Source organism: Trichoderma aggressivum (assembly GCF_033847375.1).
Source record: "Trichoderma aggressivum f. europaeum strain CBS 100526 chromosome Unknown scaffold_011, whole genome shotgun sequence".
Taxonomy (NCBI): domain Eukaryota; kingdom Fungi; phylum Ascomycota; class Sordariomycetes; order Hypocreales; family Hypocreaceae; genus Trichoderma; species Trichoderma aggressivum.
The window spans coordinates 547,671-575,278 of record NW_026946377.1 but is presented as its reverse complement, the minus strand read 5'-3'; the positions used below and the strand labels follow the sequence as shown (position 1 = coordinate 575,278).

Here is a 27,608-nt window from a genome sequence, read left to right as displayed (position 1 = left end):
CCACGGGGCAATGTTTTGTTGGTTTTGAGCACCAAAGGGGGGGAAAGAGGTTGAGTTGGACGAGGGGGTTGGCCGTGGTAGATATGCCTCTGAAGAGAGCAAAACCTACTACTAGGTTGGAGATGGCGACGTCAAGGTTTCGTTTCACGCCGGTGGCGGTGATGTGTGGAGTTTGATGGTATCGGAGCGTCGAATCTCAGGCCCTGTTCCTTTTCCCATTCCCATTCCAATTCACTCTTTTTCTCCCTCTCTTCTTCTTCTTCTTCTCTCTCCTGTTTGTTTCGTTAATTGCTAATTGAATGTGCTCGTTTCCTCTTTGGCCTTGTCGCGTTGATGCGGCGGTCGAATAGCGGGCTTTTTTTTTTTCTCGCAGCGGCAAAGTGTCCCCACCGAGGCTTTTAAATCACTTCGAGGTGGGCTGTAAGCCGATGCTTAGAGAGCTAGATGTTGCGTGAATCAAGTCGGTGAAGGTGATGAGATGCCAAGTCAGGTTCTCGGCGTCGACAGAAAAGGAGCGGACAGGCAAAGGCGTTATATGTCGGTCATGAAAGTATAAGTGAGTAAGATATATGTAGGCGTGTAGTAAAACTGGTGAATCAAGAAAGATAAGGAGAATTAAAAAAAAAAAAAAGGAAGAAAGCTTGAGCAGAGAAACAAGATGTAGAGGAAACTAAAATGTGGAGAGCTTTCCCTCACTCTTCGTCTCTCTTCTTTAGCCAAGACAAGAAGAGAGAGAAGTGGTCAAAAGCGTGGGAGGTGGAGGCATTTAATAAAAAACAATGGACATGTCCAAATCGAGGCGACTCTAGAAGCAAATCTAGAGGGGGTGAAGGGGAGCATCCGCGGAGTGTGCAGAGAGAGTGTGTCGAGGTACACGGTACATGAGGTACAATCTAGAGGACTCACCCCCAGTACGGGGTACAACGGGCACAAGGTACCTAAGTACCTCCCAGCTCGTCGTCCCTTGTGTTCGATGCCAAGGCCATTAGCACCATGGCAATCTGGCTGGCCTTGGTAGGCGCTACATGTACGCTTGAATGACCTCCATACAAGTTCCTCAAGTTGGCACCGAGGTGAGGGCAATCATTTGCGTGCACAGAGCCCAGCGTTGTGCCACAAGGGCCAGGCAAGGCACCTGATTCAGTGTGCTGTACAAGTACTATAGTTACAGAGCAGCGTGGACGATTGGGGTTCGTCCCATCTTATCAGTCCCTACCTCTACTAGAGGTACGTACGACCTTGGGTAGATAGGTATGGAGTGTACGGAGTAGGTACTACCTTAAGGTTCCAGTTGAAGAGGCCGGGTAAATGTACGTGGCTTTGGACAACGCCGAGAACTGCAAGCTCCAACGAGCCCAACAACATGAAGTTGTGAAGCTTGATCATGCAGCATGCCCTGGCATAACGTGGGAGACGCGGAGCCCTGCACTATGTGTACTCGGTACGTACAGTACCGTCATCGGCGCCAAGTTTCGCTTCGCTTCGCTCTTTGCTCCCTGAGGACAGAGGTAAGACCTGCGCACCTCCAAATATCAACAAAAAATGCAATTCTAGCCGCAGTAGGTAGTTTAATGCAGCCACGCCACTGTGCGGCCATGTCTTGGTTTATTTTAGAACTAAACCCTCACGATCAAAGTTCAATAGAAAGAGAGAAAAAAACTCACTCAGGGTATGTGCAAACCCAGCTACATGAGGATATTCTATCACGTACAGGTAGATGTACCTAGGTATCTTGCGATGGGTACCTACCAAGGTATCTGATCAATCAATTCGATTCACTGAAGGTACTAGGTACCTAGGTAGGTACTAACCCACCTGTATGCGGCCAAGTGCTTAGAAGACATGTGCAGGTGCTCGCAAATGCACCTGCTCTGTTTCAAGAAGCTGAAGAATCATGGAAGCTGCAGCTGCAGAATACAAAGGTACATGCCCGTAGGTAACCAAACAGATGCGCTCTCCAGACTTTTCTCCTCTTCCAGACTTCATCATCTGCACACCAATGCGACCACGGATCCAAACTGGGCGACCGACCTGACCTCATATCCGCATCTCTATTCGCCCGCCTAGCCTATGACGGCGATGCTCTCTCTCTACACGTATTCCCCTGCTGGGAGGGCGCGCATATCGCTGCGCTATCCAAAGTACGGTAGGGCTTCTAATTCTCTGCTCTGTCTCGCTCCAATGTCCTTTTCCCCAACCACCATCTTTCGCTTGGGTTATCAAGCCTTGGCACATATTTCCAAGTGCTGGCTATTCCGTACTAACACCTGCTACTACTCCCAGTGAACCCCCAGCAACAGGTTCTTCGAGCCCGGCCCAAAGAAGGCATATTTGATCGCCGCTTGGCGTTATGAATGGAGTTCTGGATACGAAGTAGCGCACTGTACTCCGTATTGATTGTTTGTTGGTGCTGATCTGTCTGATGCAGGTGTTGCTGGTACCTGTACTCCGTACGGCACGGTACGTTGAATATCCTTGTGTGTCCCCAACATCACGGCTCCGGCAAATGTACGCATAGAATCCAGGACTCCGTATGGCCTACAGGAACATTTGCTCACCATGGTTTGTAGTGATGCCCTCCTTGGCACATCAAACCGGCACAATCGTGGAATGAGCCGCTCTTATGATTGATTCTTCAGCACTGGCAATCGGGTGGAATTTCACCGATCGCCGTCCATTGCCCCTTCTGACGGCATCAGCCAAGGGATCGACATATAACGCTTCGATTCTCCCCAGTGCCAGCCCAGGCGAGCCAGGGCTCATAGCTCGATTTCAAGCTACGAGTAGTATCAGACAGCATACGAACATAAGTACGAAGTACCTACCTACTCGTACATTCTGTACGTGTCTTTGCAAGCGCCATCGGTACCTTTGATTTGCAGCCACTCTAGCTTGGTTGTACTGTGCAGGTAAGAAGTGCAGGCACATCATGCTTAACATGCGCTGGACCCCCTTTCGGTGCCGGCACACCGTCCCCGTGTCCAGTGTCAGCTCGCCCGCCATCGGCCTCGCTTTTTATGCTCCTCCGGATGCCGTCCAGGTGATTCATCAATCATCTTGCACCCTTCCGAAGATGGGTACCAACGGCAAGCCACCAGGCTGGATATGGCCATTATATGTATTACTAAAGCAACGAGGAACACACGGTAGCATCACCGTTACCTTGCTACTGAGCTGACGTTCAATCAATCCCTTGGTGCTCGTATAACAAGCTGACGCTGCTTGAAGCCACTGGGCTTCCCCTGCCGCAAGAGAATTCGCGTCTCTCATCACACATGTGCACCTCGAAACAGTCATTTTTCTCGGCCAATTCACCACAAGGCAAGGTATTCGGCGCTGGAACCAAATCAAGCTCCTGTTTCTCTGTGATCATCTTGAAGCCGGCCAACCGCCGTTTCATGCTTTGACTGCTGCAGGAGCACGGTGCGCCTCACATGCCACCGCATGCCAAGTAGAATGAGAAAGAAGAAAAAAAAGAGGCGCATGGGGCGCTTCTATGGCAGCAGCATTTGCTTGTACAAAGTACAGTACAGTCCAGTACGGCTGCAGGTAATGCCAGCAGCTAACCACGACCTGCTCATCACCCCTGGTCGGACCCCCTTTCCCCTTCTCCGATCCAGTCGGCCGCAGAGCCTATCTGGTCGCTGGAAACCATCGTAGGGGAGCAAAAGCCGAAGCAGCAAAATTGCAACCCCAGGCCAAGCAGGATTGACAAGGGATCCAGTAATAAGACGCTCGACGAATGGGCATCGTACCCAACGCAGGGTCTCAGAACGGCCAAGGATGAGAGGATTTAATTATAGCATCTTGGTTCAAGCAGCAACGAGTCACGAGCATCATCATATTTGACCTGTAGATATCCATGTCCCGTAATGGGGGGGACTCGTCGGCAAGAAGCGAAAATGACGCTCGCCATCGGTTTCTTAGCACTGCAAGGTACTCGTACAGCATACTTGGGTCTATGCATTGATTGCTGTACTTCCGCTTGCTCGATGCGTGTACCGAGTACGGAGCAAAACTACCGGCAACGGAACACGCCCGTCCAGACAATGTACAGGGTCCCAGGAGCAGCGATGATGCTCCGCTTCAATTGACGCCCCCGTGGGAGCGGCAATGGATCACAGGCGGATCACCGAGAATGGATCAAAGTGCAGCAGGCCAGCAGCTAGCCGGCCAGCTCGCCAAGTTTAGGCCGCCCGGTTTCCTTCAACCTGCTTCATATCATTTCATCGTCTGCAATAAAGCGGTACCTTTGCCTCCACCAACGGCAGCCAACGCTATTCCTTAAGCTCTTTCACTTGCCGACCATTGACGCATGTGCTTGTCCAAGTTCGGGCCGTCGACGTGAAGCCCAAGCTCTGTACATCTCTCTATTGGATCTGGCCGGCTCAATCGGCATCAAAAAGCGCCTCCAGCGAAGTAGGCAAGGAAGCATCCCCAAGCTAGCCTTGATTATGCCAGGCGTTCATTCGGTTGGGAAGCGAATGGGCCAAGCCCGCGCTTTTCGCGCCTCTCTGGATTTATTTCATTTTTCGCGCAGTCTTCAGCATTCGGCCAGGCTCTTGTTGACGTGCCAATACTGATATCTGCATCAATACGGAGTACGAAGAGAGAATCAGGTATACGAGTACTCATAGGCCAAGGGACGAGCCAGGCTGCCTTGGGTTTTCATGATGCGTTGTTACGAAATGCAGGCGCTACGTTCGGCCGCACGGGCAGCGGCGTCATGGTTCATGCTCTCCCAGATTCATCCGTTGAACGGATCGGCGATAGTGCAAGCCACGACGGGATGAAGCAGAGCAGTACGAATAAGAGGAAAAGTCAATTACGTTGGCATATCCCTACGATCATCGACCAAGCCAAGTTGAAGGACTGGCATTATCTACCTGACCATGGGCAGGGCGTGCGCAACCATGAAGCTCTTCTCTGTCTGAAACAGCTCCAGATGCTCCGTCAGAAGTGCAAGGCAATGATTCCTTGGAATGCAGCGGAGAGGGGCCTCTTGATCCTCCTGTTCCACCCCCAATTGGCTTTTGGGTGCCACCGGATTTAGAGTTGTTTGGATTAAGGACGACAAGTCTTAGACAGACGTTAGGCTACCCTGGCGTCTATCCAAGATTCGGCGTCCACCAGTACGAGTATGTATGTACTCTGCTTATCGCGCATCGTGGCTGAGACCAACATGTACCCAAGACTCTGTACATTGTACAGAGAAACAGGTATCATTCTGGGACACGGGAGCATCTCGCCAGACGACGGGTCTTGTATTTTGACGTTTTCCTTTCTCCTTTCTTCTTATTGGATGCTAAGCACGGCTTCAAGCGGCGACTGTTGAGTACAGCATTTCCTGATGCTTTTCTCTTCTTATTGATATGCGATACATTTCGAATTGCGAACAAGACCGGAGAGCTCCAATGTTTGCGCAATTAATTTCAAGTGCGCAATACGGAGGAGATGGAGAAGATGCTGAGGACTCCACATCAATTCGGAAGCATGCCTGCTTCTATAACGATGTGCGCCCAGGGGGGGCTCCCATTTCAGGTACCGTTTGCTTGGTGGAGACGCAAATCTTCCGTAGCCGTTTTCCCCTTTCACATCTCATCAAAAGCGACCCGACATCGCGATATCGGCGCTCAGGAATGGCCAGTAAACTGGGCACTTGGTTCCTCTTTGGACCGGGGATTATCACTCTCCACTCATCGTTTGAGGGCGAGATTATCTCATCTGCTGCCGACTTACGTTGAAGGGGACAAGGATGAGGCTCGACCAGTTTTGTCCCTGCATGGAGCATCATGAAGGATTGCCACAGCCATCTAACTAATAACTGCTGCCGTTGCCTCCATCCAGTTGTAGTGTTCCCACTAATACGCGTGGTACTGTTTGTGTAGGTTCCCATTCGCGGCATTCAAAAGTATGCTTAAATGGCCGGCTTAGCTCCAAGACATCCTGTGGGCATTGACTCTTGTCTCAGAGGATTGAATCATGGATTTCTTGTACGAGTACTCCGTACAATCCTTCATCCTACGACTCCTGAAAAGGGCGACTCGACTTCTTTCTTGGCAGACTTACGAATGTAAGACATCCAGTCGGCAAGTAGCATCGCCAAGACGACCGCCAAGCACACTAGGGATGGGCTATGAGATGAACATCCTCCGGTTGAAGATAGCACCTCAGTACCTGTGCCCTTTTTGCATACGGCTGGCATTCTGGAACCTGCTTGATCGACATAGATTCGATCCACACCATCATCTAAAGACAGGTATCACAGTTTTGAGATGCGCCGTGCTCAAGAAACTAACAGTTCGGTGGATACACCAGATGTCCATTTTGTCATCTGATGGATTCTCCGCCTTGCTACCCAAGAGGCCGGCTTGGTTCATTGGTTCGAGTGTATCGGTATTTGATTCGTGATAAAATTGGCGAGACTGCAGCGCCGCGGATGTGTCTCCCATCCTGCGAGAGGGAAGAGGCACGCCAAGCCACGCCATTCCCGTGATGCAACATGATGGAACGGCAGATAAGCACACATTGTACGGAGTAAGGGGGCAGTCTTTCAGCCAAGTCTGTCTCGCCTGGAGACTCTCGTGGTCGGATAGAAACCCATCGCCTGACGCGTCTACGAAAGCGCATTCTAGTTTCTCTGAGAGGTTAGCAACGTGCCCTTGGTGTTCACCGGCACACCCTCACATCGGAGAACCCTTCTCCCTCTATTCTCTCTTTTTTCCAAAAAACTTCAAGTTGCGCATTTGTACACCATACGTGGCACAAAGATGTTAGTTGGCGACTTAGGTGATCCAACGGCGCTCCTTCGATCGATTAACGGAGATTGGCGTCTGCCGAGCTATTCAAGTCTGACTTGAGGACTGCGACATGAAAACGGACCTCCATTCGATTTGCTCCCGCGTCGGATTGCTTGTTTCGCCAAGTGTCATGGAGCACCTTGGCATGTCGTACCGAGGCCATCTGATAGTGGTGCTATGTCTAGACAAACATTCCGCAACCAAGACGATGTATAGCATGACGGCTCTCCACCGTCGATTGGCATCGCAATATCCGGATGTACATCTTGTCGCTGGGCTTTTAATGATAAGCGATATATCATATCCCCATCAGGCTGTTCATTATTGGACGTCTGATTATTGGGCTCGCACCCTCGCAATAAGCATTTGGCCCAGCACTTTCAAACACGGCTCGAGTAACTCGAATGCCAGCCTGTGAGTTGCGCAGGGTACAGATCTTGGCATCCTGATCCAAGAACTTGGCGCTAGCAAGCGAAGACAATGATGCGTCCAATTATCACTCTTCTTTTCCGACAAACCCGCCCCCGTCGACTTCTCACCTGAGCTCCTTGTCATAGTGTTTCACGCAAATCGTCTGCGCGCGGGAGATTCAAGAATTACCGGGCCTCGATTGCTGGCTCGCTTGGAGCAGACTCGTTCCCTTGTAGCAGCAGCTGATGTTACCCGTAATCATCATGCCGTGTGAGGCAATCAACCACATTTGGGTGCAAACAGACGCAAGGAAAGAGACTTGTGCTACGAGTGGTTCCGAACACTCGATATCAAATCGTCCACCTGTTTCCCTAAATGAAACAAGACAAACAATGCGAGCTATCGTACGCATCCGCCTGCCACCAGATGAAGTGTGAAGTTGAGTCAGCGAACGGTGAATCCTCGACCACGAGCGTCTCTACATGGCAAAAAGAAGATGCAAACGATGGATCTCGTCAACTACGAAGCATGAGATGGAAACGATAGTGACACCTTTCGGGAAATCTGCTTGGTAATATTGCCATTTATGTATATCGGCACTCTTCCCCGGCCTTGCTCTCCACTCCATTCTGGTAACACGGAGCTGCGCCTTTGCCTTGATTGCGGACTGCATTTATAAGCCCGCCGTACGGTGGAGAGCGGCGGCGTGGGGCCGCCGACGGTACTTTTCCCGCCTTGAGTGCCTTTCGTGTCTAAGCCACGGCTGGTGGGAAAACTCCCGCAGCTCTCAGAAGGAAAGGATTTGTGATGGTTAGCCTCGTCCTGACGCTGCTCGCAAACCGTGACGATTTGATTCTTGATTTCCAACCAAAATGTCGCTCTCTTATCCTGATTCACTATTTATATTGCCAATAGCGCCTGCGTTGCAATTGTTACCACCACCGTTCACCATCTTGTCTCAAGGATCGAATATATAGCGCCCTCCCTTTCTACAAACCACCTGCTGTTGATTCAACATGTCTGGAGAATCACCCATCACCTTGTCTGTGGGGACTCACACCTGGTTCCCAAGCGATGAAACCAAGTTACAGAGCATCATTTCCATTATGCGTACTCACAGCATTTCAATTCTAGACACGGCTAGATTATATGTAAGAACCAATCTTGGGGCTCATCTACTTGTCGATTTGTTAGGATGAAGCACTAATACATCTGGACAGGGAGGTGGAGCATCAGAGTTGGCTATTGGGAGCTTACACTTGGGTCCCGAGTTTTCTGTCGATACCAAGGCGCCAACAGGCTTTGCAAGTGGCTTTGCGGACAAGATTGAAGAGTCGGCTGAACAGAGTTTGGCGGCACTGCAGACTCAAAGAGTATGGCCAACCTCTCCGGTACTTGCTTCTGGCTTCTGGGTTTCTGACATCTCTTCCCAGGTGCGAACGTACCTCCTTCACGGAGCTGATGAAACTGTCTCGTTTGAGAAGCAAATGGAAGCCATTCAGAAGCTCTATGAAAAGGGGAGCTTTGAGAGGTTCGGCATCTCCAACTTTAGTCGCGAGCAGATCCTCAGCATCTACAACATTGCCAAGTCAAAGGGCTATGTGTTGCCGAGTGTCTTCCAAACCAGTTATAGCCTTGCTGCCCGCCACCATGAAACTGAGCTGTTTCCAATGCTTCGGAAGCTCGGGTTTTCCATCCAGGCATATTCCCCCATGGCAGGTGGATTCCTGGCCAAGACTCCAGAGTACATCGAACAGGGCCTGGGGAGCTGGAATCCCGACACGCGGACCGGCCAATTTTCACGTGGCCTCTTCTATAAGCCGTCGTACATGAAGATGCTTGGGGAGTTTGGGACATTGTCTGAGAAATCGGGCATTAGCCGGGCTGGCCTGGCATATAGATGGGTGAGACATCACTCTGGTCTCAAGAGCGACTCGGGCGATGAGATGATTATTGGTGCGTCAACCTCGGACCAACTGGCCGACACAATGAAAGAGCTCGAGGGCGGTCCCTTGGAGCCATGGATTGTCCAGCGCATCGACGAGCTTTGGGAGCTGGTCAAGGAGGAAGAGGCAGTCGACAACTTGAAGAACACCCGCAAGGTATTTGGTTGATTGCAAGGCGTAACAAGACAAAAGCAACATGTATCTCAGCAAAATGACGGAGTGATTGATTCATGATTGTCTTCAGTAGAGAGGAAGCCTCAGAAATTGATGTTGAGTGGTATTAATATTAGATGTTCGAGTATCCAAGGTCCTAACTGAGTACTTGGACACGTTGGCATTCCATGTCGTGACAATTTGGAAAGCCTTGAGAAAAGGGGTCGCCAGCATATGCTAACAGTAGATGTCCCCACAGAAGGTCACAAGAAAACTATATACAAAGAGCATCAATAGATGTAATCGTAGAGTACCTACTGCCGTAAGTACCCCGTATGCAATATGTGCATGTGAATGATATAATGGGCCATGGAAATTCGTTTATACGTCTTGGTGCTGTAGATGGAACTCGCGCGTAATGACTATGCCGCTGGGCTGAACAACGTCTCCTCCTACAGAGACATTTGCGAGCTCAATGCGTGGGCAATCTGACCTCTCCTTGACAGGCACGCTATGCTCTGAGCCATCGTCTGTGAGATGCGCAAATGGGTGCTCGTCCGTCTCGTTGGTGGTGCTGTACGCTCGGGAATGAGAAGTTGCGGTTACGAATCGGCTATCCCTTTGCCAAGTTCGGGGAGCATCCCTATGGTGGAGGCTCATCCTTAATGTACCGCTCGACGGCTGCTGCTTCTTTGAAGGGAGCGACGAGAGGCTGAAGATGCCAAAAGTGAATCTGCTTAGTACTGGCCGCAAGAAGGGAAGACAAGCTATAAGAGGACGAAGGATTAGCCAAATAGCTGAATAGTGATTTTCGATGATATCGATAGTGATGTTGCATGTATTAGTGCCTGCTTACCGCAGAAAATGGCCACGTTTCCTTCAAGAACAGACCAGAGAGCAATATCGACAAAGTTCCAGGTGATGTCTGGACTGGTCAAGTTGCCTTGGAGGAGGTAGTGAAGACGCACAATGGAGACGATCGTGACACTGTTCATTGGTTAGATCATCTGGCGATCAGGGAGCGAAGATCAAGGTAGGGAGAGGGATTTTGGCCACTTACAAGAGTCCCACGAGGAATATCCCGGCAAGAGCCCATTTTTGCCCCCTGGGAAGCTGCAGTTTCGTGATATAGGGAAGAGGCAAGGCGAGCATCAAAACGTCGGTGACTATGGTTGGGATTGCATTTCCGTAGAAGAATTTGACCGAATCCACGGTACATCCGTATTGGTCTGGCCGTAAAGGATGCGTCGGATTGAAGCGGTTCCACCAAGCACTGGTAGGTTGGCATTGAAAAATAGTCACAAGAATCTATGGATGTTGGTTAGCAAAATTTCTTGGTGGCTTCTACTTGCATTCCGGGCTCAAAGACTCACGACAGCAGTAGCCCACAACAGGACTATGACGGCTAGGATGTAGATGGGGATCTTGACGGAGCTTCTGATCTTGAATGAACGCCAATAGAAGGCAAGGATGGACCATTTAACGCACGCAATGGTCACGAAATATCCCAGTTCAGCGATGAACAGTCCAATTGCCCACGCGTATTGCGCATCTGGGGGGTCTGCCCAGACATGTTTACCGAGGCCACGACTGACAGCTAGGGAATCATTAGTGCTGTGAACAAGAGACAGGGAGAAGTATTGACTCCTGGAATGTACCGACCGTATACACCCATCCCAAAGACATGAGCGCAGGAGGGAACCTAAGTAACCATCAGCATCACCTCCAGCTAATCGGAGATCAGATATATGTACCAAGGCCGCAATAATGAGCCAGTCGTCTATCCATAGGCTAATGTTCTTCATGCGACGGGCTAGAATGCGTAACCCAACGACGATTACTGCTAGAATCCAAGTGACTATCGAGGTCACCATGATGGAAGCCCTCCTGCTCTCGTCGAGATTGATCCCAGCGGGAGGCGGAGGAACTGTGGCCATGGTCGGTGGAATGCAGCGGCGTAGTCTCTGTTGGTTTTCGTGCTTGATCGAGAAAGGAGAGACTATAAGGGTGACGGCTCGGGGGCCGTGACTGGGAGAGAAAGAAAGGATAATCGGTTCAAAGACGAGCGCCCTTCTTCCATACCCTTTGATACAGTGAAACGGATGGCCTTGAAAGAACTGATTTTGACTGGGCTGTCTTCGATCGAAATAGTCCTCGTGATGTGCTCAAACCCCTAGAGCCCAATGTTGAACGTTTTGACTAGGTCAGAGCCGAGCCCACGAAACGAAAGGGCATAAAACGAGGCGCAAATGGACACCTCACGATGGGCCGTCTCCCGTCCAGCCTATAACGATTCCTCTCCGCGGGTCCGAGACCCTAAAAGCTCGCCGCCACCATGAAGAGAGAGAAAAAGCCCACCATGAGTATAGTTCGGTAGTTAAGAGGATTAGAGCCGTCGTCGGTCTCGCCATTGCTGACGCCGGCCTGCGCCATGCCCGAATTCATCACATCTCCCCACTCACAAGTGCCATATGTCAAATCCTGCAGTGACTGTCTTTGGGCTGATCAACATGGCCCTGAGCGAGTCCAGGGCGGCAGGTGAAGCCAGTGGCTAGTTTGCCGATCTCGAGTAAGGTGAAGCACATGTGGGAGACGATCTAGCTGCTCGAGATGCCTGACAGCCATGCACTAAGGATTAGGTCGGGCCTAGGTGGAATTGACATCGGCAGAGGGCCACTGGGGCTATTGGCATGGCTAGCAGGGAAGATGCTTGGCCTGTCAGTTCAGCTGTCTAGGGGGCGAAGATGTGGGAATGCGGATGCGTACGATGATTGGGAGTTTTGATGAAATGAACGGGCTCATTGTAGTTTTGTTGGTGCTTGTTGGAGAAATGTTGGCGATGGTTGGAATCTACGAGCACGTCCTTCCTCCTCCTTGTCAACAAAGCTTCACGTGATTCTTCATGGACAACATGGAAATCTACAATGTACCTATACAACAACTTCGATACAGGTATATCGTACATGTTGATATAAGCTGACCACCGACTACATTTATTTGACTGCCTACCAAGACGACGGTGTTCTTGGCATATCACCGAGGCGGGCTCTTTCGGGGATTGCTACTTCTTGGTATTAGCAAATACGTCTCCATGTCGAGCCACTTGGAGGTGAGCAAGCAGAATAGTCAAACAATAGCCAACGCCACTGAAAACTGTGATGGTAATCCGAAAAAAAATCAACTTTGCCGCAAGGTTAGCATGCGGACCCGACTCATGTGCTCCGTCCTCGTGTCCACTGCTGATCAACAGCTCCCTGTTTTTTTTGTGCGTCTTCACTGCCGTACCGAGGAACTACTCCACAAGGCAGAATGACTCTGGTTCCGTGGGGACAAAAAGAGCCGCGTGCAATGACCGATTCGTGCGGCCGACGATGCGGACGAGAGTCTAGTCAATATCCGACAAGATGAGCTTGCGGTGGTTCATATCAGGTGGGCGAATGAATGCTTGGTGCATCATCGCCCGCGAGTAATGAGAGACAGATATTTGGAGCGGTGATGGCCAAGCTCAACCGTTGGGCTAGCAACAGTGCCGGCCATCACCTCCATTGTTGGCAATCAGATTTGTCGATCTGATCCATTCGGGCTTTTGGATCGCTCCGCAACAACGGCAGTACATTAAATCAGCGATGAACCCGGCAATGACTTTCCCGATGCTGCCACATGGGCTCACATTTACGGCCTTCATTGACCGGACAAGGGTTTTGGTGAAATCATGCCCCGGTGGACCTTCATCAATCGGCCGATATGCGCATGCTGGCAGCTCAGAGCCCTACTGCCGATCAGATGAAATTCCCCGGATGGGTGGGATTCGACATGGAGAAGGACGCTATTTGTCAAGTGAGATCTGCGGTCATGCCGTATCAATGGGAAATCGATGTGACGACACAACAATATGGCCGTTATTGATGTCGATTAACCCGGCTTTTGTAGCTATCTGAGGATTGATGCAAGAACTCGTCTACATGGAGAGCCCGGATGGCTGTATACCATACCAGAGACGCCATCAAACCGGACTCCCCGGAGACTCTCTTGACTTGGACAGACTGCTCATCACCAGTACGAATAGATGACAGCATGGTTATGACCATTAGAATGCGCAATTACAAATTTATATCGAAATTTCAAAGCTCATGCCATGCATAGTCCAAGCAGATATGGCTATAATAAACCCCTTAACTCATCAAAACTTGATATCCAAGGCGCCTCTGTCAATGCTCCATCAAAATGGTAGTATCCAGAACATGGCTAAATAGATGGTCCCTTGGGAAAAAAATGCATTACGCCGTTTTCCATACAGGAATAGGGCCATTCCATGATCGTCTGAGAAATATCGCAACCTCATGACAGCTTCTTCTGCATCAGATCCGCCAGCTCATCCAGTAACTCCACAGTCTCTGCCGGGCTTGCGATCCATGCTGTGGTTCCCACGCTCCGCGCCTTGAAGTCGTTTGATCCGGCACTCAGAAACTGATCTCCCACGTGTAGTGTGTTTTCGCCCTTGATGGCCGTCAGAGCTGCATCGGCTCCGGTGGTTGCCCCATTGCGTCTTCCGAACCACTGCTGGCAGACAGTCACGCCCCAGCTCTTGTCACCAATGTCAACAAAGACATCACGGCCACCGTTGAAGGCGCAAAAGGGAACTCCGCGGCGGCCCTGAGGGCCCTGGCCGGCTTGTTGCGAAGGAGCACCAAGGGCGGTCAGTTCCAGGATACGCTGTACCACCAACACCGTCTCTTCCAGGCTCTCTCGTGCAATGCGCACCTCGGGAGGGTTGGGAACGATTCCCACGGCGCGATCCTTTCGAACTATGATGGCTGGTAGGTTCATCGTGCGGACACAGTCCCGAAGCGCTGACTCGGCAACATCTAGAAGGGCCGTGATTTCCGCCTCGGACCAGGCCGCCATGTCCGGGGTCAACCACTCTGGCCGCGGAACGGGCGCCAGCCGGTATGGTGAAGATGGCTCGTATTCGAAGAGATAGTTGGCCTCGCCACCCATGATGACAATGTTCTGCTTCTGTATAGGGTCAAGGTCTGCGGAGGTGGCAATGGCATCAAGTAAGCCATGGAGGCGACCGTAGTACCGGTCTGCGGTGGTATAGCCGGCGGCTGTCACAATGCCGATTTTGATGTTTTTGCGCAAGAGGTCTATAAAACACGTAAGCAATCTCGCTCATCATTATTCTTTACATATCCATAAACGGGATGAAGTGGCAAAAGCAACGATTGGTACGTTGGAAGAAGAGAATGCCATACCCAACAGGCGTGGAATGATGGGACTTGATGGCTCCAAGCTCTGTCCATCGTCATACAGCGTGACATCACCATCAAAAGTGGCTAGCTGAAGAGCGCCATTCGTCACGGCCATTATCTGGGCAGAGTTGAGGACCAGGCGCACATCGTTGAAAGAAGGGGCTACATATCGTCTTGACGACATGTATCGCTTCCGGTCCTGGTATTTGAACGCCGCCTCTAGGGGTAGCCGTGTGAAGAAGGGACCTGCAGTTGGCACCAGCATTCCAAGTTTGGAAGGGAGCACGCGGTCCTGGTTTTGGCGGGCGACTATTTCATGTTATTGAATCAGCATGGAAGATCCAGAGAGGAAAAGAAAAAGGATGGGGGTCTGTAATACTAACTGTGGTCATCAATCATCAGCTCGACATCTCTCATAATCTCTGCGTAGCGTCTGTGGGCCTCCTCGGCCATCTTGGCCACGTTGGTATCATCGCCAAACACTCCCGTCGGCTGGGAGTACAGCACAAATGGCACAGCCAAGAGGCCCTTTATCCATTCTAGCACAGCACCGGAAGCAATGTATTAGTTTATTGAATTGACCCAAAACCCTCCAGAATGGGCCCCTGGAATGTTTGCTATGACACGATCTCGCATGTCAAAGCCTCAGTACCAAAAGACCGGTAACCACAGCCATTGTCATTCGATAAGCAACATACCAATGAACTGATCCCGTCTATGGGTCTTGAGGGCGTCTAAAGTTTTTGTCAGTCAGTCTCTCTATATCCTCCCTTCCCCTCTCCAGCTTGGTGTAACAGAGGGCATTGAGGGGGTGAATTGGGCAGACTTACACTCAACACGGTACCGGGTCGTCATCGTTTACTCGGTTCGATGTTGCCAATTGGGCTCTATTTAGGGGGCGGACAGTCGGGCTCGGTTCAGCAGAATGAGAGGGAATCGGGGAGAATGGAGCAATATCAGAAGATGAAGCAGAAGAAGAGATGCAAAGGTGAGTTGAGTGACTGAAGGGAGCTCGACGGCACATGACATGTGGTGAGTCGTACAGATGGAACAGTTGGGTACCTACGATGCTCTGTGCTTTAGGTAATGGAATGGATAGCATCCTAAGCCTAAACCGGCCGCTGAGAGGGGCGTGGATGCGCTATCGTACCAATTAGAAGCCGCCCTGGAGCTTATCCGCGCTTCTAGTGGCCTACGGCGGGGGATGAGCCCGGTGAACAGTGGCTCTTGCGGTCGGAGCCCGCCGAAGCAGCTGCTGTGGATGGCTTATCAGTCGGGTGCCGATAACAGACTCGACCTCAAATAACCAACTTCAACACCCAGTCCAGTCCTCTTGATGGATGTGAATGTGAATGTGAATCTGAGCATGAATATGAATATAAATACTAATTTGCACATGCGATGCGCGCGAGGCATACATCTGTGTACCTATGTGTTTGCACTAACCTAATAGTACCCAGTACCAGAACGGAATACCGAGCGAGCTACCTACTACATACTTGATTGTGCCCTCCTCTCTGTATAATCAATCAGCAGCACATCAACACCCGTCTGCCAATGCCTTATGTGCTCTTTCGAAACGGCCGCAAATCACCAGCCTGCGCCTGAGTCACGGAATAATGATAAAAGTAAAAAATAAATTCCCCATCCAAATAATCTTTCCTCTTGCGCTACCGTGCAAATCACAGCAGCCATGTTGCCTTCCTTCTGCAAGACTTACCTTTCATTACGCCTGGGGGGTTTCGGCTGTCATCCTTTCATTCCTCCATCTTCGATAGTCCTCCCCTTTCATCAGCCGCTTTTGCATTGTCTAGGGTTCTTTTTTTTCCTCGTTTGCCTCTGCTGCCAGTTTTCTTGTGTTTTCTTTTCTTTTTTTTTCTTTCTTCTTTTTTTTTCATTTCCCACCTTCTTCCACTCTCGTATCAGTTCATGCCAGGGGAATATCATCAAGTTCATCTCCTCATAAACAGCAACGCTTGCTTGCCCGAGACACTGTGTTGTAATTGCATGAGTCCCCACAAAGCAGCATCCATACAAGATGTTCCTTCATCCAATGTTTCCCGTCCTATCAATCACAAATCGCCCGCTTTCAGTTGACGCCGCCATTAGCAGCGGCATGCGGAGCAATCATCTCAGCCTGCTGTGCTTGGAGTTGCGCCTGGGCCACCTCTTCTGCCTTGACAATAATGTCCTGGATGAGGCCTTGCTCCTCACCAGAGAGGTGGCTGGCGAGGTTCGCGTAAAATTGGGGTTGGTCTTGTTGCATCTCTATGAATTGGGCATCATTGGTTAGCAACAGGAAAAGGAGTGCATGCGCTAATGCATCATAACCACAGGGGTGGCAGGTCGTGACAGTCTACTCACTCAGCAGTGTTGCCCTGAAGAGCTGGTATGGCTCAATCTTGTCCAGCGGCGACTCGAGAAGAACGCTGTCTTCTCCGAGCTCCTCTTCCTCGTCGTCGTCAATCACGCGGCTGAACTTTTGTGCCTGGACGAAAGCTTAGCGTTAGCTGGTGCAGTACTCGGGGAGCGGTTCTGCTCAAGTGGGGGTTGGAAACTAACCTCCTCATTGAGGAACTCAAGATAGGCAGCACTCTCGTCCTTGGTCTCTGGAGACTCGTCGTCACCAGCAGAGCCAACTTCCTCGTCTCCATTCCAAGCCACATCTCTCTCGTCCCACTCATCTTCGTCGACGTAGTCATACCCGGCGTCTAGAGTGAAATCATCGCGCAGGGCATCCTCACGGTCTAGTTTCCAATGGTTAGCGTTAGAACGTACGGATTGGAGCAAAAAAAAGGGGGGGGAGCAGGAGGACATACTTCTCATGGCGCTAGGCAATGTTCGGAAGAGTTCCGTGATGCCCTGGAGCAGCCGTGGCCATCCGACAGAGATGCTGGCGGGGACTTGATCATGGTTGAGGCCGAGAAGGGCGGAGATGGCCACAATGCAGAGCTTCTTGTCATGAACCCTGCTGAAGGACGACATGCTGCCAAACCAGAGGCTGAAAAACCTATTCGTCCAGCCGTTGGTCTCCAGAACCTGCAGGGTGAGCATGGGGTTGTAGTGCACAGCGTTGATGACCATTTCCATCAGATGAATTTTGTAGCTCTTCACCTTGACCTCTTGGCCAGCCAGAATGTTCATGGCCATGTTGATGAAGCCCTCGACACAGCTGTCTATGCTGCCCCGAAGGCTCAGCATCATGGCCTCAGCCAACTTGCAGGCGCAAATTCGCTCAACACCTCCTTCTACAGTGTCGCTGAACATATCGGCCACCATGGAGTAGAGCGCCTGGACGTATTCCGGGTTCTGGACCAAGGCAGGCGCGCCGTACTGGACGAAGTTGTCCAGCGCTGGGAGCATATCCTCGAGATAGTATTCGGCTCCAGCCTTGAAGGTGGTATGGATGAGCTCAAATGCCTTCCACATGTTGGGAGAGATGCCCTTGGCGGCAAAGGTGCAGCTGTCAATGATTTCAAATGCTTCGTTGTAGAGGTCGTACAGCTTGTTCTCTAGTGTAATTTGAATCACAGGCATGAGGACCGCTTCAATGTGAAGGAGGACATCTGGGGTGCTCTCCAGCGTGAGGATCAAAGTTCCAATGGTCTGCAGCACACCGAGAGCAGTTATGCTCTTATCGTCATAATCATTGTACAGTTCACCATCGTCCCCGGCCTTGCTCTCCTTCTCAAGCAGCTCGCGCACAATGCGAAGATAGGTATCGCGAAGTTGCTCGCACAAGGCGACGGCGAAGGGAGTGAGCTCGGTAGCGAATACCTCGACGAAATCTTCCATCACGTTGGCCAAGGCATCGATATCGGCTTCGTTGGCCAGCTTCAGCAGCTGTTGCATGATCGTGGGAATGCTCTGCTGCATGCTTGTTCGGATAATTTCGTGTCGGATCAATGGCTGCAGCGCCAGGGCGGCAGTGACACGAACGGGGAGTGCCGGGTCTGCCATGCAGTCCAGAATGTTGCGATAGATGGTGAGCAGGTTATTCTGGTCCTGGAAGTTGAGCTGTTCAAACTTCTCGATGGTATCGCAAGCTCGGGCTCGGAGGTAGCCCAAGGGACTGGTGAAGTCTGGGAAGACGTATCGGACGAGGAAGTACTCGACCTGGTCGGCAATGGGGCTCTTCTTCCCCAGAATGACGGGAGCCAGGGTTCCAATCATCCGAAGAGCACCCTCCTTTGCAATGTGGTTCTTCTTGTCATCGGCAGATTGCTCATACTCGTTGACGACAGCGTTGACGAATTTGAGAATCTCGAAAACCTCCTTTCGGCGGTTCTTTGTAAGGTTGACCAGGAAATTTGTCGCTGCAACATCAGGAGCGGACGCCTCCTCAAAGTAGTTCAGTTTTCGGTGAAGGTACTCCTCTGGCTCCTCTTCGAACTGTTCGACGTCTTCCGGCGACAGGCAGAGAACCGGGAATACGAAGTGCGTAACGAGGTTAGTCAGGTGCGGCTTCAAGTGCACCCACATCTCCTTGGGCCGTACCGTCTCATCAAGGAACACTAGGATGTAGGACAGACAAGGTCGGCTAAGCCAAGAGGTCTTGGCCACCCATTTCTCGATCTCCTGTAGATAATGCTTCAAGATTTCAGGGGCAATGGTGTTGGTGAAGTTTTTCGCGAACTGAACAGCTCCATCTTGTTTACCCGGGCTCGTGGGGTTTCCATGTCTAGAATGGTAGCTGTCAGCCTGATTGTTGTTCATATATTTGCTTCGTCCCTCCACTACCAACTGGAGAGATCAAAGGGGAAGGGTTTTGTGAGCGTCAAATACCTAATGAAAAGACGGTTCAGGTTGAAATAAGCCCACTTCTTGGCCTTCCACCAGTGGTGTTTTTCTCGGTCGTTGACATCGCTCATCACAACGGCGGCAGGAAGAGCCTTTGAAACGGTTTGGAGGAAGACGGTGCACCAAGCGATGTTGACCTGGTCCTGTCGCAAGTACGGAGAGAGCTCGAGCTAGACGTGCAAGTATATTGTCAGCTCCGGAACTTGGGTTTGAACATGGGTCCGCTCTCTAGGAATGGGGAGGGAAGAGAGAGATAGCAGACGGGGGGGATTCATACCCAGGTGGCATGTTTGTACGCTTTGAGAGCCAGGTGCAGCATCTCGCTAGCCTCGTCGCTTTCTTGGTTCACCAGCTCATTGCAGATGGCCAAGAGTCGCGGAAAACTGGCTTCAACAATGTTGTCAAAGTGCTGTCGGTCCTGGCTTTCGTTGGACTTATATCGGAAAGCACGGCAGATGGCGAGGAGACACTGCAGACCAGCCAGCGCAGAGTTTGCATTATTGGTGTTTAACAGCTCCAAGGTGAATTCCAGGAATCGCGGCCACCGGCTGGGGAAATCACACTGCAGAATGCGCTGCAGAACGGGAATAAGCTGCTGGCGTACGAGCCCCTCGGAGGAAGCCAGGATGGGCACCAGACGGTCTCGGATCCGGACTTTCTCATCTTCGGCTATTGAGCTTTCGGAGGGAATGCCTTCGGCTTGGTACCAAGAGCGGTTTACTCGGTTCTTGATGTAGATGACGGCTGAAGAGACAATTGTTAGTCCTCAGTTTTACTTTCGTCTCCCCATGTTTCCCCTGTTCCCCTGTTTCTTCTCTTCTTCTCTTCGATTCGCCGTGATGTCTTGTCTTCGGAAAGGGCACAAAGGAGGGGCAGCGACGACGTACTGGCAAGGCGGACACTGGCGTCCTGCTCTGCTTCCAAGACATCGAGCAGGCAGATGAGGAAACCCGCATGATCCTCGACCTAAAGGCAACGAAACAGAAAAGCGCATTAGCATCAGAGACTCAACTAGAGCGTAAAAGCGACCCAAAAAAAAAACCTTGTGTCTATCCAGCCAGTACTTGAACGAGGGAAGCCTTCGCCCCTCGCTGCCTTCTTTTTTTTTTCCGCCGCTGTATTCACGCTCCGGATGGCGGGCGGTGGCTGTGGAGGGACACAAAAGATGGTTCTGGAAAACTCACCTGCTTCAGCTGCAGCTCAGCACGTCGCCTACTATCGGCGTTTGTGTCCAAGCTGGCCGCCAGCAAGGCCCTGACAGTTGCAAATTCCATATTCGAGGGTATCAGGAGGAGCGGACGACAACACAGAGGGGTGTTGTTGTCGTTGGCGCGGAGGAGAGTAGAAGAAAGGCGGGCTCAGCAGAACAACTTTTGGTGTTAGGTTGGGAGGACCCGATGGCGGGGCATCTATCCAGCACCAGCTGCCCACCCAATAGTAAAAATGAAAATGCAAAAAAAAAAAAAATTAGATCAGAAATAACCGTCGTGGCGATCCGCAGCGACGATGACGAGCAACGATCTGGAATTTCGGGTTCAAGCACACACAGGCCGTCGGAGGCTGGCGCAACGAGACGGGAGAAAGAATTTGGCCAGGCAGAAAGTGGCGGCACAAAGCGGTGATGAAAGATTGTTTGTTTGAGCCTTTTCACAATGACGGGAATTTAGCACCGTGCCACAGGTATTAGGTACGAAGCAGCAGCAGGCGGCCGGAACGTTTTTTTTTTTCAGAGGCCTTTGAGGCGATTGGGCGTGCTAGATGCAGCCGGTTAGGGGGCTAGCAGGCGCTAAAAAAAAATTGAAGTTCAGGGTCGCCAGTTCCAGGATAGACCGAGGAGGACGTTGCTACCAAGTGCGAGGAGTGGGAGGGATTGATGTAGATGAGTTCAGTTGGAGACGATGGCTTTTTCCTCTCTTGCCGCCAGCCAGAGCTTTCCCCTTGCTTATGGGAATTCACACCTCAGTACCTCTTCCTGCCTATCAGATACAGATACTTCCATTAGCTACCTACTGTAGGTATCAAGGTTGGTACAGCATGTAAGCACAGTACGGTATTTGTTACTGTACAGATACAACGACCCGTCTCTCCAAATTTGCAGTACCTACTAGGTACCTATGACTCTCATCTGGCGCCTGTTTTACTGGCCTTACATGTTTGTGGATCTTTCTCACGGCAAATGCAGTGCAAAAAAGCGTTTTGTATTCCATCAAATCTCTTGCTCCCTTGCCCTGCATTTCGGGTGCTCAGGTACTGGCATCCCACGCTGACACTCCGTACCCCGTACCTGGCTAAACGCTGGCGGTCATTACGATATGCAGTGTACCAGCTACTAGTGACGTAGGGCTGCGCATGTACATCCAAACGACTATAAAAGCAAGATATCGCCCATTCGTTATCACTACCAAGAGCCTAACAAGGTTTATCAGCAAGGTCTAGTCCCCAATGAGCGATGACAGGGGATATTTTTGGCCCAATGAGACGAGCTGGCAAAATGCCGGTGAAATTCCCGGCCGCAGTGTTTGTAGCTTATTGGCGCACTTTGGCGAGAACCTCGTTTGAAGCTGAATGAGGCAGGAACAGCCGGATGATCGCGGTGTCGGTTAGGAGGTCACCGCTTCAACCTGCCATTCTATGAGCAGGTGCCTGCTGGGAATTTATCACGTAGCTTTTTCAAACGAGGCTCTCACATCTTTCTCTTCCTATGAGCCCTTTTTGTGCATTCGTCGCCTTTCTAGCATTGCTTCAAGATGTCCTCTAGCCTCGTTATTCGCTACCATGGGCCCTTTTCCCTGTGCGCTTCTGCAGTGGAACATAATCTCGACGTGCCGATGCCGCGGCAACGTGCATGAATATCCAAACGCGCATCTCTGATCGTGTTCCAAGCAAACAAAGCTCCAAATCTCCAAATGCCATGTCCGTCACGATGCCTTCGTTGCCGTTGAGAAGCGCTGTCGCGAGACAACTGTGGGCTGAACTCGACAAGCTTCACTCAACTCTGTGATTTCCCAACCTGCAGTTAACGCGACTATCCATCCACTCTTCACGGCCAGTACGCCTTACGGGGTCCACTGTGTGATTCTCGCAACAGTCTGTCATGCCACAGCTGCCTGCTGGCACCAGCAAATTTGCTCTAGGTTAAAAGTGGAATGCTCTCTCCATTGCTCGCAGTAGATGATGCGAAACGTAAACTCTTGCTAACTAGCAGGAATAGATAATTCCGCGCGGCTGTCATTAGGATCCCATTACCGACCCTACATTCTGGTCAAGGGACAGATGTCTAACCACTGGTACTCAGCATGTCGGCAAATGTGATGGTATGTCACTGGTATACACCTTGACAGCTCGTGTAAAATGTTGCTCTCGGGAGTGAGATAAGAAGGTATCGGCGAGATCAGACAGCATCTGAAAAGTGTTCAACTTGCAGCATCTCCTCCAACAAGTTTCGTCATCCCGTGATGATGGTGAATCACAAAAACGACAAGTCCACAGGCGATGGCAAAGCAAACAAAGAATCTGCAAAGGCCATCAAGTGTTTGGAGCACCAAATGGACATGGCTAACGGTGAATGTAGGAAACCGGCAAACAATATACTCGCGACGATCGCCTCAGGGTGCACTACTTGACCAATTTACGCTTATATGAGGCTCAAAGGATTGGGCTATTTGCTTTGTGAGGCACCATGGGAGTCCGGACATGGAACGAAAGAAAAGGCAAATACGCTCCGGCGTTCATTGGTCTCGGTCAGAGATTGACAAGTGCGTTTTCTTGCACTTTGCATGCAAGGCGTTCCCGGCTCCGTCAGTCCCTGAGGTGATAAAGTCCCAGACGGCTCCATGTGGTCATTTTCATGTCTCGAAGTGAAACAAGCAGCAGTCAAAAATGAAGCAACGCGACAAAACAAAAAAACGAGAAGAGTGGCAATGATGATCCTTTCAACAGGTTATGGCTAATATATACAAACCATGAGGCTCACCTTGCTGCCCTGGAGTCCGGCTTTGCTACTCTATTAAATGGCATGATCGAGACAACCAGCTTTGGCTAAGAATGCTCAGCGATCGCCAATGAAAACCGAGTCCAGACAAACACAAATAACTCCGCCCATGGCCAGTCCGGGGCAGCAAGATTTCAAGACAGTCCACCACCCAAGAAGCATTCGTAGTTCCGCTTCTCTTTTCCCACCTTGCGCCAGGAGCGAGTGCTATCAAACATATGCAGGCGTTATTCATCCAAGGCTATCATTGTAGCCGGCAACAAGCTCAGTTATTTGACCCGTCCCACACAGAAACAAATGCATTTTGTCAAAAGCTTCGGAAAAAAAAAAAGGCATGACTTGTGAAGTGCAAATTCAGGGGTTCCGAATAAAAGAAAAGAGAAGAAGACGTGAAGATGGCGCGCATAAAAAACATCAAACTTGGCGCATCTCCTGGTAATTATCGGTCCAAGGTCCGGAAAGGCTGAGAGAGAGAGAGAGAGAAAAGAAAAGAAGGGCCATCCAGTCTAGAATTTTGTCCTGTGGTCTTCGATCTTCTTCTGTGCAAAGTCCATGAGAGCCCTACCGGTGCCTGCCTGGGAGTTTTCATCTAAATGATAGAAAGGGGAGAGCAAGGACATTCAAATCCATGGGGGGCCGGGTTGAGCTCTGACGATGGAATTATATCAGAAGAGTCAGCCCACGCCTCGCAGTGGCGTGTCACAAGCATTTCCCTCTCCCTTATCGGCGAGGTGGTGGTGGTCGGTGGTTCCTGTCGCCGCCTTCCCGGTCACTCAGACGAGTACTTGATTCCCGAGGTGGTGTCTGTGTTTCTGCGGGGGGAACGGAGGTGCGAGTTGGAGGGGGGGTTTCATCATATGCATGTCCCTGTGCGGCATACGCTTGCGGCTGCTGAGAGGTTTGGCCTGCTGGGGAAGCTACAAAATCAGACGAGCGCATTCATATTGGATGTAGGCTTGGGGTGGTTTTTGTTGGGAGACGCACCTCGGCCGAAGAAGGGGTCCTGGGGTTGCGCAGCATAGACTGGAGCGCCCGAAGGAGCCTGGTTGGGATATGGGTAGCTTGGGGCGGGATATCCTGGCTGGACAGGCTGGTTTGAGGCATATACGGGCTGTTGAGGTGCTGGGACAGACGGTCCAGGGTGGCCACCGGCATAAGGATCATTGGGATAGTTCCTGGGAGGCATGTTGGCTCCGGTTGAAACATACGGGCCATCCGGATTCTGGTATCCCTGGTTCATCATGGGGCCGCCTTGAGGATTTCCGACGTATCTGGTGTCAGAGGGTCCAGGGGATTGCTGAGGCTGCTGAAAGCCGGCGTTGCCGTTGCCGCCGTACGCACCGCCACTGGGAGGAGCGTAGCCCTGCTGCTGCTGTTGAGGCTGATACGGGCCGGAGGCACCATTATATCCTTGGGCACCAGTTCCTGGATACCTTGGGGCGTCATAAAGACCATCACGAGGATAGGAATCATCTCGGAAAGGTGGTTCAGTTGGGCCATGGTGCTGCCGAGACTGGTGCGTCTCAGAGTAGCGATATTGGACTGTAGGCGAGTTAGATCTCGGTCTAGGGGCACCGTAAGTGGCATCTCTCGAGGCGATGATACCTCCGCTGCTGTTGCGCGCGGTCTGCGCGCGGCGTTCCCTATCCCATCGAGCCGAGTCGGCCTTGAGATCCTCGATCATGGCCTGCGAATTAGGGGGTATCAAGTTTAGTAACGGGGCCCGGAAACACAGACAATAAAAAGTCGTCGATATGGCCGAGAGGGGAGCGGCAAAAGAAAGATGCAAAACTCACGGTCGTCAGGTTACGATAAGCCGTAATATAATAACCTTGGACGGGTTGACCAGTCTGTGGGTTCTGAAAGGGGGGAACAATCGTTAGCGACCAGTCAAGTCGAGATGCATTTGCTCGAGTTGACTGTTTGTCAGAGTCGGCGTTGCTGAAAATGGCATACCTCATAATGGCCAGGTCGCACCAAAGCATCATTGCCCAGGTAGCGGCAGATATCAGCAGAGATGACTTCACGATCGATGCCATCACGGGGCACGAAATACTCATTCATGCGAGTCGTGGGTCGCGACATGATGGGCAACAGCGAACGGAATTGACTTGGGGAAGCAACGGAATACAGATGCAATGCAACGAGAGACGCCAGGGAGAGACGGAGAGACGGAGAGACGGAGAGAGGAGAGGAGAGGAGAGGAGCGAGAGAGGGAGGGAGGAAGAGGGAAAGAGAAAAGAGGGAACCCCCAAGGCAGAACTGGCTGCTAAATGAAGAGGCGGGAAAACAGCAAATCCAAGGACGACAGATGGAGGAATGGAAGCCGCAGAGAAAGTGTGGGCAAGGGGCAGGCTGCAGCCAAGCAGAAAAGAGTCGTATTGCCGTGAGGGAAGAGGAGAGAAATGGAAAAAAAGCGACAGCACCAGCTCGACTGGACTTGAAGAGAAAAAAGGCGGATGATCTGGTGTGAATGGTGGGGTGGGGCAATGAGGAGCATCGAGACACTGGTGACCTCCCAGAATGCTGCCGACTGTTGCAAGGTCTTCGTTGGCTGCAGAGCTTGGCTCCAGATCCGCTGGCCCTTTTTTTCTCTCTCTCTCTCTTTTTCTACACCCCTGCTTCCCTGCTTGCTGCACTCCTGCTTGTCTGCACTCCGGCACCCTGTTCAGTCAGTCAGACGGTTTCAGTGGCTGTGGCGACAGCGAATGCGACCACCGCAGCAGTGCAGCAGCGCAGGTGCAGTGCTGATTGATTTGACGGACGAGCAGTGGATGGTGGATGGCGGATTGTGATGGGCTGCCTGGATGGGATGGGATGGGATGGGATGGGATGGCCTAGGCTGGCCTGACCTGACCTGTGGCCACCTCCGTGAGATGGAGGGGGCAATTGGATGGATTGGATGGGTTGACAGACCAGAGAATAGGATAGGACAGGATATGAGGTGGAATGGAGATGGAGCATCCTGCTGACTGGAGAGAGAGAGAGTCACGGCAAGGCAAATGCACGGAGTACAGGACAGGACAGGACAGGACAGGACAGGACAGGACGCAACGCAACGCCCTCCTCACGACGCTCTGCTCTGCTTCCTCGGCACCAGCTACGGAGTACGAGTATCAGTACATACTGCTTCGACCTGTCTCACACGCTTCCAGGATACCAGCCGCCAGTGTTAGTTGGGCTCGCCTCACTCCCCAAGAATAAGCCGGCCACTCTACATACCTTGTTATTGCTATGACTACCTACGAGTATTACCTCTTGCTGCCACGAGTACGAGTACAAACTACTACTCGTATGTACTAGCAGTAGCGGCACAGCTAAAAGGGCACCTACGGAGTGGAAAGGGACCTTGCTTAAGTGGTGCCTATCCGAGTCCACACAAGCATGCAAGCTTGGGGACTTATTGGCGGCTTGTCAAGGTGATTTGATGGAGACGAGGATGAGCCAGTCCCGAGCCCAAACTTCGCCTCGCTTCGCCTCGCCGGGACGTCGACGTTGGGCTTCGCTGCACGTCGCTGCAACGGGCATGGAGGGGGGCGCGTCAAACGCCGCCGAATGGCCTGACGGGCCTGGGAATGGGCCGCCCATTGGAGCTTGTGTTTGGGCGAAGCGGTTTCTGACACCGAAGTGCTGATGATGCTATGTACGCCGTCGTACCGGTTCAGGTACTCCGTACTTTAGCACATGCTATCCGCCGTGAGATATGCACAGTCGCGCATCTCTTTTTCTTTTTCCTTTTTTATTTTATCTTCTTCATTTTTGCCTTTTTTTTTTCTTTTCTTTTCTCATCTGCCGCCTCTGCCTCCCCTCCGTACCCACAATGTCTCACTTTTTGTCGGGACGTTTTTTTTTTTGTCTCGCGTCTTCCCTTCCAGACTCTCTTCTCTTCTTGCTCCTTTCCCTTTTCGGTGATTTCCCGATACCGACTAGCAGAAATGACTAACAACCGAACCGACGGCAAGGCTCGCCTTTCTTTTCTCGCGCCAACGTCGACCCTAGCCGATGGTTCCTGATGCATGGGCATGAACTGCGTTATCTCTGCTCGTGCTTGTTTTGAGAGGTCTACGAGTACAGTACGGTCTGGTCTCGGACCTTATTCTCTCGCGATTCGGCTTCGTGCTTGTTGATTCGCCATCTGCGTATAGTCATGTTGCAGTGCGTGAGAGCAGTTCCTATCGAAGCGCTCTGCGATATTGCGTGCGTGCCTGCGTGTCTGCAAGCCTGCGTCCGAATGTGCATGTAAGTACGGCGCATG

The 27,608-nt window shown here is 51.4% G+C and overlaps 5 protein-coding genes across 5 annotated transcripts; 1 reads left to right on the top strand and 4 right to left on the bottom strand.

The window, feature by feature from the left end:
- Positions 1-8,227: 8,227 nt before the first annotated feature.
- On the top strand, positions 8,228-9,325 carry Triagg1_3799 (uncharacterized protein; the record flags this gene model as incomplete). The annotated part of the gene is made up of 2 exons (XM_062898132.1): positions 8,228-8,362; positions 8,432-9,325. The coding sequence occupies 2 exons, from the start codon at positions 8,228-8,230 to the stop codon at positions 9,323-9,325; spliced, it is 1,029 nt and encodes a 342-aa protein (XP_062757302.1).
- Positions 9,326-9,691: 366 nt separating this feature from the next.
- On the bottom strand, positions 9,692-11,247 carry Triagg1_3798 (uncharacterized protein; the record flags this gene model as incomplete). Its single annotated transcript, XM_062898129.1, has 6 exons — positions 9,692-10,077; positions 10,167-10,297; positions 10,371-10,618; positions 10,684-10,907; positions 10,973-11,012; positions 11,065-11,247. 6 exons carry the CDS (start codon positions 11,245-11,247, stop codon positions 9,692-9,694), a joined length of 1,212 nt encoding a protein of 403 aa, XP_062757301.1.
- Positions 11,248-13,648: 2,401 nt separating this feature from the next.
- On the bottom strand, positions 13,649-15,417 carry Triagg1_3797 (uncharacterized protein; the record flags this gene model as incomplete). The annotated part of the gene is made up of 5 exons (XM_062898128.1): positions 13,649-14,457; positions 14,566-14,871; positions 14,946-15,101; positions 15,261-15,296; positions 15,393-15,417. 5 exons carry the CDS (start codon positions 15,415-15,417, stop codon positions 13,649-13,651), a joined length of 1,332 nt encoding a protein of 443 aa, XP_062757300.1.
- Positions 15,418-16,651: 1,234 nt separating this feature from the next.
- Triagg1_3796 (uncharacterized protein) lies at positions 16,652-20,636 on the bottom strand (the record flags this gene model as incomplete). The annotated part of the gene is made up of 8 exons (XM_062898127.1): positions 16,652-16,830; positions 16,927-17,050; positions 17,125-17,309; positions 17,382-19,243; positions 19,348-19,532; positions 19,640-20,106; positions 20,250-20,328; positions 20,547-20,636. The coding sequence occupies 8 exons, from the start codon at positions 20,634-20,636 to the stop codon at positions 16,652-16,654; spliced, it is 3,171 nt and encodes a 1,056-aa protein (XP_062757299.1).
- Positions 20,637-24,073: 3,437 nt separating this feature from the next.
- On the bottom strand, positions 24,074-25,438 carry Triagg1_3795 (uncharacterized protein; the record flags this gene model as incomplete). Its single annotated transcript, XM_062898126.1, has 3 exons — positions 24,074-24,270; positions 24,338-25,040; positions 25,310-25,438. The coding sequence occupies 3 exons, from the start codon at positions 25,436-25,438 to the stop codon at positions 24,074-24,076; spliced, it is 1,029 nt and encodes a 342-aa protein (XP_062757298.1).
- Positions 25,439-27,608: the final 2,170 nt, after the last annotated feature.